A 12106-nucleotide genomic window follows, 5' to 3' on the forward strand; every position below is an offset into this window, starting at 1 on the left:
TCCTATGATTACTTAGTTTAGTCAGGTGACCAATTCGAGAAAGAGTGGTAGTTGTCGGATGCTTCTCCCATTTAAGAATTGTGGAGGCCACTGTGCTTTTGAGAACCTTTAATGCGACAGAAATGTTCTCATAGCCTTCTTAAGATCTGTGCCTCAACAGAATCCTGCCTCCAAGCCCTATGGGAAATTCCTACGATTTAATGCCTTGGTTTTTGCTCAGCTATGGGACTTTCCATAGACAGGTGTGTGTCTGTCCTAATCACATCCAAGCAATTGAATAAACCACAGGTGGACTTCAAACAAGGTGTAGAAACGTCTCAGCGGTTATCAGTAGAACAGGGTGCACCTCAGCCAAATATCAGGTGTCATAGCAAAAGGTATGAATATTTGTGTCAGTGATTGTTCAGTTTTCATGTTTAATGCATTTACGAGAATTTCCAACATCTCATATTCAGAGCTTCTTGATGAGGTCAAAAATTTAGGCTGCAACATAAGAAAATGTGAAAATAGTGACGGGTGTGAATGCCTTCAGAATCCATCGTTCATAAAATCAAAGGGTCAGCTGTCATCACTACATGAAGCCCCTTCATGTACTGTAGCTGCCTTTGGTTCAGCTCCTTTTGTTTTAATAAAAAGATTTGCTGTATGGTTTATTGGGAATTAGGTAAATGTATTTACTGTATAATTATTATTGGTTTATTTTCTTTACTTTGTTTCCTTGAACTCCAGATCAGAACTCTTACTTGATTTTTTTTTTCTTACCAGATTTTCAATGGACAACTGGAAAGCTGTGATCTGCTTGAGGATTTCATTGTCTCTCTTGACTTCATTGACACACTGAGCCAAGTCCTGCAGAAGAGAAAGGTGGCTGTTGTTATACATTTTGTTTTAACAAATGTGCAGTTCTGTTGTACCAAGGAAGTAAACAAGTCACCGTGTACCTCTTAACACACCTGAATGTTTGAAACAACCCTGCAGAAATCACCAGAATTTCTGTAGCCCTTACCTCAATTGTGACATGAGTGCCAAATAAAAAATTGCCATCGGAAAGTTTTCAAATGTACATGTAGATCTTTTTTTAAGGTAAGTGATCTGAATTTCATGTTTGCGGTCATACAGATTGTCAAACCATCCACCCGTCTACTAAATATGATTTGAGGGTAGCAGACAGCTGGAGCCTATCCAAGCAGGACTGATTATGAAACAGGTGGCAACTCAATGTGGGCTCCAGACCATCTCAAGCACACACACACTCACTCATACCATACTAATATAAAAGTCCTCAGTTTACTTAATCTACATTCCATGTTTTTGAATGAAGAACATAGCAGACGCAAGAAGAACATGCAATCTCCACACAAAGCCAGGACTCTCGGGATGTGAGGCAGCAACATTAACCACTGCACCACTATGTCCATCCATCCATCCATCCTCTTCTGCTTATCCGAGGTCGGGTCGCGGGGGCAGCAGCTTAAGCAGAGAGGCCCAGACTTCCCTCTCCCCGGCCACTTCTTCCAGCTCTTCCGGGAGAATCCCAAGGCGTTCCCAGGCCAGCCGGGAGACATAGTCCCTCCAGCGTGTCCTGGGTCTTCCCCGGGGCCTCCTCCCGGTTGGACGTGCCGGAACACCTCACCAGGGAGGCGTCCAGGAGGCATCCTGATCAGATGCCCGAGCCACCTCATCTGACTCCTCTCGATGCGGAGGAGCAGCGGCTCTACTCTGAGCCCCTCCCGGATGACTGAGCTTCTCACCCTATCTTTAAGGGAAAGCCCAGACACCCTGCGGAGGAAACTCATTTCAGCCGCTTGTACTCACGATCACGTTCTTTCGGTCACTACCCATAGCTCATGACCATAGGTGAGGGTAGGAGCGTAGATCGACTGGTAAATTGAGAGCTTTGCCTTACGGCTCAGCTCCTTTTTCACCACGACAGACCGATGCACCACTATGTAGTAGAGTAAAACATATTTAAACATCCGTTATCTTTCTTTTTTTTAATTGCCAGAGGAATGCATTCAAAATATATGTCTTAAAATTGTCTGATAAAGAGGATTATAAGAGAAGGACTTGAGCAGAAAATATCACTCTATGCAGCTGATGTGGTACTGTATATATCAGACCCACAAAATCCTGTGCCAGCACTCCTAAAAGCATTAACAGATTTTCAAAAGATATCGGGACTCAAAATCAATTTGAATAAAAGTGTGCTCTTTCCAGTGAACTCTGGACTGGATACTGTCCCATTTATTTTAGAAGATCAGTTTAAATATCTAGCAAATATAAAGCTCTTTTTTTGACAAAATATTTCTGTCTGCCTGGAAAAAAATTAAAGGAGATGTGAATAGTTGGTCTACCCTGGTATCCTACATTAGCAGGGAGAATCAACATTGTTAAGATGACCATCCTTCCCAAGCTTCTCTTCCTATTTCAAAGCCTCCCTATAAACTGTACATTAACAAATCATTCTTTAAGATATTACACTCAATCTTAATTTAATTTATTTGGAATTCGAAACATCCACGCAACCAGAGGGTGACTCTATAATGACCTAAAGCTGAAGGTGGCATGGCACTACCTAACTTTCAATTCTATTACTGGGCGGCAAATATACAAGCTATAAAGACCTGGACATTGACCCATACGATGAATATACACATGCCTGGTTTGCAATAGAATTAAAATATTGCAATACTTCTGTATATTCCCTGCTCTAGGCCAAATTAATACAAATTACTGTCAATACACTAATATTCCAATTACCCTTCATTCTCTCAGAATATGGAAGTAATGTAGGAAGCACTTGAAGACAGAGAAGCTCTTATCTGTTTCATCTCTACATCACAGTCACCTTTTTCCACCCTCGCAAACATACACGCTATTTAATGTCTGGAAAATTGAGCAATCAAAAATGAACTCCTTGATTATTCAAGCAGCGCTCAGAACAGCAATTCATCATGAGCAGTCAGATAGGCAAACTGCAGTGAGGTCCATTTAGTCTACCACAAGAGTTATATATATAAACTAGCCAACCCGCGGCATAGCATACGCCGCATATACAGTAATTATTTATTGATGTGTGAACACTTCCTGAAAGACACAGTTGTCCAAATGAGGAGGGTTTGAGGATACGACTGTCAGTGAATGAAAAGATGGAACTCTGGAGAGAGCAACAGACAACAGGTTTTGGCAGATACAGGCATATCTTTTTGAATGTTTTGGCCCTGTGCCTTATTAATAGTCATTGCAAACGCTAATCTAACAGGAAATTGTCTGTGTGTAAAAGTAAAAGGCAAATTTGAATCTGATGGGGTCAGGGAAATCCGGGAAATAAGGACAGTTTGTGAGGTAGCAGCTGTGATAGTCTTACACTCCAGTACATTGCGGTGAATGCTGGTAACAGAAAGTCTAGTGCCATTACAGAGACGGATCTCCTCAACCCTGTGCAAATCCATTCAACATAAACATTTGTCAGCAGCCACGCTGATGTGACATCACCTTCCCACTATCCTCGTACTGAAAAACATTTACAAACGCATTTCACACCAGAATTTCAATACAACATTTGCTCAAAAACCTTTGCGCTCCAGAAATATCTCAAAGCACATTTAAACACACACTCCACTGAACAAACGCATTCCACACAGGTCTTTCAATGCACTATTTGTTCGAAGACGTTCTGACTGCAGAGATATCTCAACGCACATTTAAAATCACACTCCATTGAACAAATTATGCAATGTGAACATTGCCAGCAAGAAGCTTCTCAAGTGCTTCTCAAGAAGCACTTACAAACTCATTCCAATTCCTTTCAGTGTCAACTCGCAAACCCCATACACAGTCATCACATTCAGTTTTATGCTGCTTTTCAAGAAGATACCGCCATTCCCATCCAAGAACATAACATTGCCCTACCTACCACAGTATGTACTTCTTGCAATGGTCATCAGAGGAGTTGGCGGGCCTGGCCTTGTCGTGCGTATCCCATGGTATCCCATGGTCTTACACTTGGCGGGCAGGGTTCTCTGTCTTGCGTGCGTCTTGCTTGCCCTCAGTTAGAGTTGGCGGGCGGGGCTCTGTCGAGCGTATCTCATGGTCTTAGAGTTGGTGGGCGGGGCTCTGTGAGTTGGTGGGCGGGGCTCTCTTGTCTTGCGTCCGGTGAAAAGTCAATGTGGTTCAGAGGTGCATGTGGACTTTTGCACAGACGAAAGCGACTGAGGCTGTGTTTGGTGAGTTGTTGTGTGCAGGCACATGAGCAGGCAGTGCACATGCCTCGAGAGCAACGCTGGACGCGGGAGGACGGTTACAGTTGGCGTGCGTGGCTCTGTCGTGCGTATCCCATAACGTGGTAGGAGGGTTAGAGTTGGCGGGAGGGGCTCTGTCAAGAGTATCCCATGGTCTTAGAGTTGGCGGGTGGGGCTGTCTGTCTTGCTTGCACTCACTGTCTTACGTGCCCTTAATGAATTATACTGTATATATAGATAGTTCAGGACCAGCCTCTCTAAGGTCTTCATAATGAGTTATGTAAAGGCCATTGGTCTATATTCACTAGATGAAGACGTACCTGCCATCTTTGGAAATAGAATAATGTAAGGTATTTAACGTAGCAGCCTTAGTGACAGACTGAAAACTGTGGCAAGTGGCTGGGGTGGTACCCAGCCGGGACGCCCGAAGGACAGGAGGAGAGCTTGCGTCTCCTCCAGACCACGAGGGGGCGACCGCCCTGGTGGCTTTGGGGACCACGGGAACGGAGCTTGGAATCTCAACCCTATAGGGGCCCGTGGTCACTGCCAGAGGGCGCCCCAATGCCCGAGGAGCCCTGGCCCTCAGCACTTCCACCACACCCGGAAGTACTTGGGGGAAGAAGACCAGAGACACCCAGAGTGCTTCTGGGTGTGCAGCTGGTACTTCTGCCACACTGGGGAGTGCCGGCGGAAGATTATCGGGAGGCACCTGGAGCACATCCGGGTGATTATAAAAGGGGCCGCCTCCCTCCGTTCAGTGGCTTGAGTCGGGAGTGGAGAAGGACGGAGCTCGGGAGGAGAGGAAAGGAGGTGGCCTGAAGAGCGGAAGGCATTTTGTGAGAGGCCTGGACTTTGGGGGAGTTTTGGGGTTGTGTTTGTTTCACTTGTGTAAATAATGTATAATAAACGTGTGTTGGGTAAACCATCGCTGTCCGCTTGTCTGTGTCCAGGCTGTTCCACAACAGATTAAAGGGGACACCACAAAGTTGATCAGCACAGGCCTTAAGAACTCGAGGACTGACTCCATGTTGTCCCACAGCTTTTCCAATGTGAAGTTTCTTCACTTGGTCATCAGTTACAGACATCCCATACTGATGGTCAAAGTTGGGCTCAATTTTGGCCATTCCAGTTAAAGTGGTAAAGAAAAAAATATGTACAGGGAGTTGTCAATGCAGTAGAGATGATGGTGGGGAGACTGGCCATTAGAAGAAGATAGTAGTAGGAGGGAAAAAATCAGTATGTCCTAGTTTACACAAGCAGATTTATTCCTGGAGATGGTATAGCCACCTATTACATCGGAACATGGAAATTACATGTGAGGCCTTCACCAAATAAAATACATAACACTTACTCTCATAGCATCCAGGGCCGAACGCAAATTCTCCTTGTCAGATGCATCTGTTGTATGTTTAACAAGTTCCTGTGAGACACAGAAAAGGGAGCAGAAGAATATTATAGGTGAAATCCAGAATATTAAACATAATAAAATATTCAAACATTACATTCTTTAAGTTCTTAAAATCTCCTACCTGCAATAAAAGGTGATATTTGAGAACACGTTGCATTGGAACCATCAGAAGATCACGAAGTGTAAACCTACCATTGTTGGCTCTTTTGGAGCATTCCTGAGAAAGAGAAATAGGAGATAAATTAGATGTAGCTAACGATTAGATAGATAGATAGATAGATAGATAGATAGATAGATAGATAGATAGATAGATAGATAGATAGATAGATGCTTGCAGTTTGTGTTACACTGGCACCACTGTTGCTGCATACTTTGACCAAGGTGGCAGCTGCCAGCCAAGCGAAGGCAGCCGGTGGCGACCATTTTCCATCAGCTGTCTTTAAGCTACCGGCAGTGACCTTTTTCAATCAGTCATCTTCCCTCAGCCAGTGGCAGCCATCTTTGTGAATCCAGCAGCAGCCGAGCAGTTGCCGGTGACAGTGGTCAATATTTGCAGCAACAGACTCCTGAAACAGCAACACCAGCGTAACACCAAATGCAAGCAGCATACTTATAGCAAATATAGCTGAACTATAATGTAACAGGGGGTTTTGTCAACGTTCACAGCTGATTACCACCCTCTACCCTTGGATGTCGATTAATGTCGACATCCCCCTCAACTTTATGTATAGACGTATTTTGAAACCCACCCTGAAAGAGTAAAGATATAGATATAATGCAATTTAAGATATATACAATGCAGTTTAAGATGATCTTATTAAATACATACACTACAGGTCAAAAGTTTTAGAACACCTCAGTTGTTCTTCAAATTTAATCTGTTAAAATAAAATGAATGACCAAAATCGTGAAAAGGTAAGCAGTGAACTGCCAGAGGTTTAAATTTAAAGTTTAGAGTTAGCAGAAGCTGAATAAAAGGGAAATATCAGTATATTATAAATGGACCTTCTTAAGGGAACAACTAATAGGATACAACCTACAGATGTTCTGCAGAAATTAAAGTAAATTAAGCCTTGCAAGTTGAATCAAACAATTTGTACAGGTGTCCCAACTGTTGTTGATTACTTAAAAACCTTCTGTGTGTCTTAAAGCAGAGTTGGAACAGACTGTGTTGACCGGTAGTGTTTCCAGATATCTTAAAGTAGTTTCCTGTCCATTTATTTATTTCAACATACCTCAAAATAACATTGTGCTCATTCTGAAATATATCAAATTTATTTCAAGATGTCTTAAAATAGGTAGAAAGTCCCCCAATAGGAAAGTTTACAGGAAGTAACTTCAAGATATCTCTAAATGTTTTTTTCTGCTTGCCATACAATATGCTGCTTTTGGTTTGCGAACGTTTCAAATGTGGTCCTTTAAGAGAGGGACTGAACGAGGTTAGTGGTTGAAAATAAAACATTAGGTGGATATTTTGCAACAAAATCAGAGAAAAACACATCAACCCAAACTCTCAGTCTGTGGATCCCAACGACAGAGTATCATTTCATCACTAACCTCCAGCTTTAAGCGCACATCTTCTCTCAAACTGGCCACCTTGTCTAGATGTTTTGTTGCTGCTTCCACTTGGCTGCAGTATCTGCCATAGGGTAATAACCTAAAAATGAAAGACATACTTGTTCATAAAGCAGCGATGGAAAAAAGAGCAGATTGTCTTTAATTTTTGCCTTTCTCTCTGGCTTACCAGGTAGGAGATCTTGCAGCTAAAGTACTTTTGTACCATCAATGAAGACAATGCCAGGAAGGGTTTGAATGAAAGACAGAGTACATGATGATTTATGTTTCTCTTATGGTATACACCTAATAACAAGTTGAGAATATGATACTGAACATGCCCTGTCTGTGGTGGTCCTCTGTAAATCACTGGCTGGTACTGTCTCAAAGGACAGTAGTGGCGTGTCTGCTTATTTAATATTCAATTCATCAATCTGTCTAAGTATCCAACTGTCCACCATCTATCCACCCATCCAACATTCACTCTATTGACCCATCCAGAGTTCAGCTAACACATATCATGAATGTTAGTCAGTCCAGTGTCCAACTCACTGTATCCTAACACAGGGGCACTGGGGTCTGCTGGTCCAGGGCGCAAGGCAGGAACAAATCCCGAAAACCCACCACACCAAGCACACACTAGGGACAATTTAGGATCACCAATGCACCTAACCTGCATGTCCTTGGACTATGAAAGGAAACACCCAGGAAGTGAACCCAGGTCTCATTACTGTGAGGCAGCAGCGCCACCACTGCGCCACCCTGCTGCCCTTATGGTGAATGTGTTTTTTGAAATTCATGTTTTCACAAGCAAACCTGTTAATTCAACCTTACATTGACGTGTTAATTGAATAACTGTTATCTCAAGATTTGCCTTTGCTAGAGGTTAAAGGTTAAGACAGCCATAAATTTTAAAGTAACAAGGTTAGGTTAGGTCTGTTATTGTGTAGATGAGCAATTCATTTGAGGAGTTAATAAAACTCATTTTGTGGTCTCGTGGACCTGGTGCCACATGAAATACCCCCAATTAACAATCAGTCCTGGCATAAGGACTACCGTATATACTCGTATATAAGTCAGGTCTTGAAACCTGAAAAAATCGATCATAAAATCAGACCCCGACTTATACGCCTGTTCGAATACACGACATTTGCATTTTTTTTTTCTTGCTTCCTCCAATCTCTCATCAGCTTCTCAGACACATCGAATTTTGTTGCAGCAGCAGATTTACCAAATTCTTTCGCCACTTCAACGACTTTTAATTTAAAACCAGCTTCTTATTTTCTTCTGATCGAAAGCGCCATGGTAGATAAGGGATGCTCTTACGATAAAGGTGTATGAGGGTGTGAGATACAAACAACACAAAACAGTGCAAACGATTCTGAATAGTCCAGGTATTACCGTGTGGTCACATAGGCACAATACATAGGAAAAAAAAGGCTGTGTGCTCCGTGGTTACAGTTTCAGGTGGGCATTAGCATATCGTAAGCTCTTCGACCAATAGCGTGAGTTTTGCACATTCGACTTATACTACCTGCAGTGGGCTGGCACCCTGTCCGGGGTTTGTTTCCTGCCTTGCGCCCTGTGTTGGCTGGGATTGGCTCCAGCAGACCCCCATGTCCCCTGCCCCACCAGTTGAGAACCACTGCCTTAACCAGCAATCACTTTGTCCTGGGTATGACGTTAGCAAGCAGGGTCTCCAACTAACAGCGAAAACTTAGGGGTTGGCAGCAGGATTGGCACTTCAGCCACAGCAAACCAACCCTCCCACTGTCCCAGTGTGGTGCTGAGGTGTCACCCGCTGCACTCGGGTCCCAATTCGGGTTGTTTGATGGTTGTGGTAACTCTCTATCAGCACATACTCTCAACCTATTTTGTACAGAATGATATTTGTTCTTTGATAAGTGGGACACATTTTGTGGTAAATATCGAGGTGGCACCTTGTTTGTTGCTCATCGATATAAAGCGCTTCTTCCTTATAAGAAAACATCGTCTCTGTTGCACGCCTTTACTTATTTTATTTATTTATTCATTTATTTTGCAGGGAAAATCTGCTGAATGCAAAAAGCAAGGAAATGGTTTGTGTGCTGAAATGTGTTTCATAGGGCACTGATAGGCAACGCTGCTAGGCTTCCTGAGCAGGCCCACCACAGCTGCCAGACTTGTGACAAATTTGGAAATGTGGCTAACATCGTGGCAAGACTCTGTGTTTTTGGGAGCCTTCACAAAAAGTAGTTTTACATAACAGCTCAGTTATCGGAACTCGCTTAATCTTGTTTTGGAGCTACGCAAATCCAGGTGCCATATTAGAAACATAAATCTCATAGCAGAATTGGAACACCCGTCCCTAACATGCTGTAATAATCTCCCACCACAACACCAATTTATATTGATCAGTTAAGCCAAAGACAATTGATTGGGCTGAGGTTTGAACCCAGTCTCTCTAGGAAGTACAGGACCACTGTGGGGTAGCAAGAGTGCTGCTTCCTATCAAGCACGTGACATGTTAGTCAAGTTGCATTTTGTTCTTTAAGTTTTCTCCAAATCTGAGGCTTTGGTTTTCAATAGGAAAAAGATGTAACTGTCCTCTCCAGGTGGGAGGTGAGTTACTACCTCAAGTGGAGGAGTTTCAGTACTTCAAGGTCTTGGAATGGTGAGATCGACAGCGCACATTAATGAGGTCGCTATACCGATCTGTGGTGGTGAAGAAGGAGCTGAGATAGAATGCAAAGCTCTCGATTTACCAGTCCATCTACTTCCCCACCCTCAGCTATGGTCATGAGCTTTGGGTAATGACCAAAAGAATGAGATCGTGGGTACAAGTGGCCAAAATAAGCGCTCTCCGCAGGGTAGTTGGGCTCTCCAGAAGCACAGAAGCTTTGAGAGGAGCTACTTGAAGAAGTTCTAGCATCTGATACAGACGCCTCCCTGTGGAGATTTTATGGGTACAACTAGTTGAGAGGAGACTCCGAGGGAAGACCCAGGACTTGCTAGGAGGATTATTTATGGCCTTGGGATGCAGAGTATGGCTGGGGAAGAGGACGTAAGGACTTCACTGAAAAGACTGTTGCCCCCAGCGTCCAGCTTCAGATAAGTGGTGGAAAATGAATGAATGAAAGTTTTCTCTGAGGGGTATCCAGATTTGAAGGGCTTTATATAAAAGGAAAATCTCAATTTGTCTGATGTGGAAACCTCAAGGCTGAAGTTTTCAGTCACCACCCTGACCCAGACAGTGGTTTCAGTCAGTTAACCTTGTAAAATATGCATTGTTGAAAACAATGTACTCTATGTACTCTACACCCACTGAGCAAACTATTAGGAACACCTGTACACCTGCTCAACTTAGCCAATCACATAAAAATCATTCAGATGTAGCTCAGGAGCTCCACTTAATGTCCACATCAAAGACCAGAATGAGGGAACAATGTGACCTCAGTGATTTCAACCATGGCGTGATTGTTGGTACCTGTAGAGTTTATTCAGAATGGCATGAAAAATAAAAACATTCAGTGAGTGGAAGTTCTGCGGATAGAAATAACTTCTTAATGAGAAAGATCACAGGAGAATGGCCAGACTGATTTGAGCTGACAGAAAGGCTATGGGAACTCTCATAACCACCATGTAGAACCGTAGTGAGCAGAACAGCATCTCGGAATGCACAACGCGTCGAACCTTGAGAAGATGTGCTGCAACAGTACAGTAAGAAGACCAGAGTTTATGGGCCTTTGTGAAGTGGAAGCCCAGACAAACACAGACTGAAAGTGAAGGAAATGATTCTTGTGGGAAATTTCTCAGCAGAAATAAAGGATCTGCACATACTGTAACTATGTCAGGTGTAGGTGAAAAGTCTTGGAGGTCGGAGGTGGCCGTCAGTCGGGTGAGAGGCGGACACACAGCTCAGTGAGAAACGTAATGTGGCAGGAAGTAGCGAGGCTTTCTTAAATAAATTCATAACATGAAAAAAACACTAAGAGGGTAAGGTGAAGGATATCATCTACCATTTTTAGTCAATCCGGTCTACTTCTTCATCCAGCAGCCATGCCACATGCACTTCAGAAGAGGTGATCCCCTTAAAGCTAAGCATGGTCAGGCCCGGCAAGTACTTGGATAGGAGACCATCTAGGAAAAGCTTGGATTGCTGCAGGAAGAAGTGTTGGTGAGGCCAACAGGGGGCGCTTACCCAGTGGATCCCGATGCCCCAGTGCATTAATGTGGACACTGTGCAGTACAAAATGGTGCAGTCCTTTGGATGAGATGTAAAATTGAAGTCCTGACTCTCATTAAAGATCCCTGGGCATTCTTCATTAAGAGTAGGGTGTATCCCCGATGTCCAGGCTACATTGCCCACCACGGCCTGGTCATTCTGGCCCTCTAATCATCCCCTGTCTCTAATTGGACATCTCTCTCACCACTTTACCACCTAACAGCTCATGAGCACTGGTGGTGAGTATACTGGCACAAAAATGTCTGTTATAACATCATGCAGGTGGGTGCTACACTTTGGTTGTGGTTGAAGTGGCTCCCCACTCACTGCATAAAGCGCTTTGAGACTAGTGAGAAAAGTGCTACAGAAAGGTAAAGAATTAATTATTATTATTTTTTTTCCTTTTGGACTATGCTTGTGATCTTGAACCATTCCTTGAGGTTTAATATTTATGCCCCTCCTATCTATGATCTCTTATGAAATCCAGAACGTTTCTTCAGTGCTGTCACTTGGGGTCAACAAACCTCAATCCTGTAACAATTACTGAGTGGCCTGTTTACAAGATCCCCCGTCTAAGGTGCCCATGTTCTCTCAGAACAGCATGAACTTTAAGGAAACTGACTCAACAAGATGTTGAAAGATCAGCACAGCAATGCTGGCCCATGACACCTCTAATGAGGTCCATAGCTGGTGGTGGAG

General features: G+C 43.4%; 1 protein-coding gene across 3 annotated transcripts in view; it reads right to left on the reverse strand.

Annotated features, from left to right (window-relative positions):
* The window catches only part of LOC120541354 (proto-oncogene vav-like), a 147797-nt gene that overhangs the window by 52949 nt on the left and 82742 nt on the right, over positions 1–12106 (reverse strand). For all 3 annotated transcript variants that reach the window (XM_039772899.1, XM_039772898.1, XM_039772897.1), the window contains exons 9-12: positions 7207–7306; positions 5771–5866; positions 5593–5661; positions 763–849 (exon numbers count right to left, since the gene is read on the reverse strand). In XM_039772899.1, coding sequence (XP_039628833.1) covers positions 763–849; positions 5593–5661; positions 5771–5866; positions 7207–7306 — 352 coding nt within the window. The remainder of the gene's footprint in view (positions 1–762; positions 850–5592; positions 5662–5770; positions 5867–7206; positions 7307–12106) is intronic.

The sequence above is a fragment of the Polypterus senegalus genome, chromosome 12 (assembly GCF_016835505.1).
Source record: "Polypterus senegalus isolate Bchr_013 chromosome 12, ASM1683550v1, whole genome shotgun sequence".
Taxonomy (NCBI): domain Eukaryota; kingdom Metazoa; phylum Chordata; class Cladistia; order Polypteriformes; family Polypteridae; genus Polypterus; species Polypterus senegalus.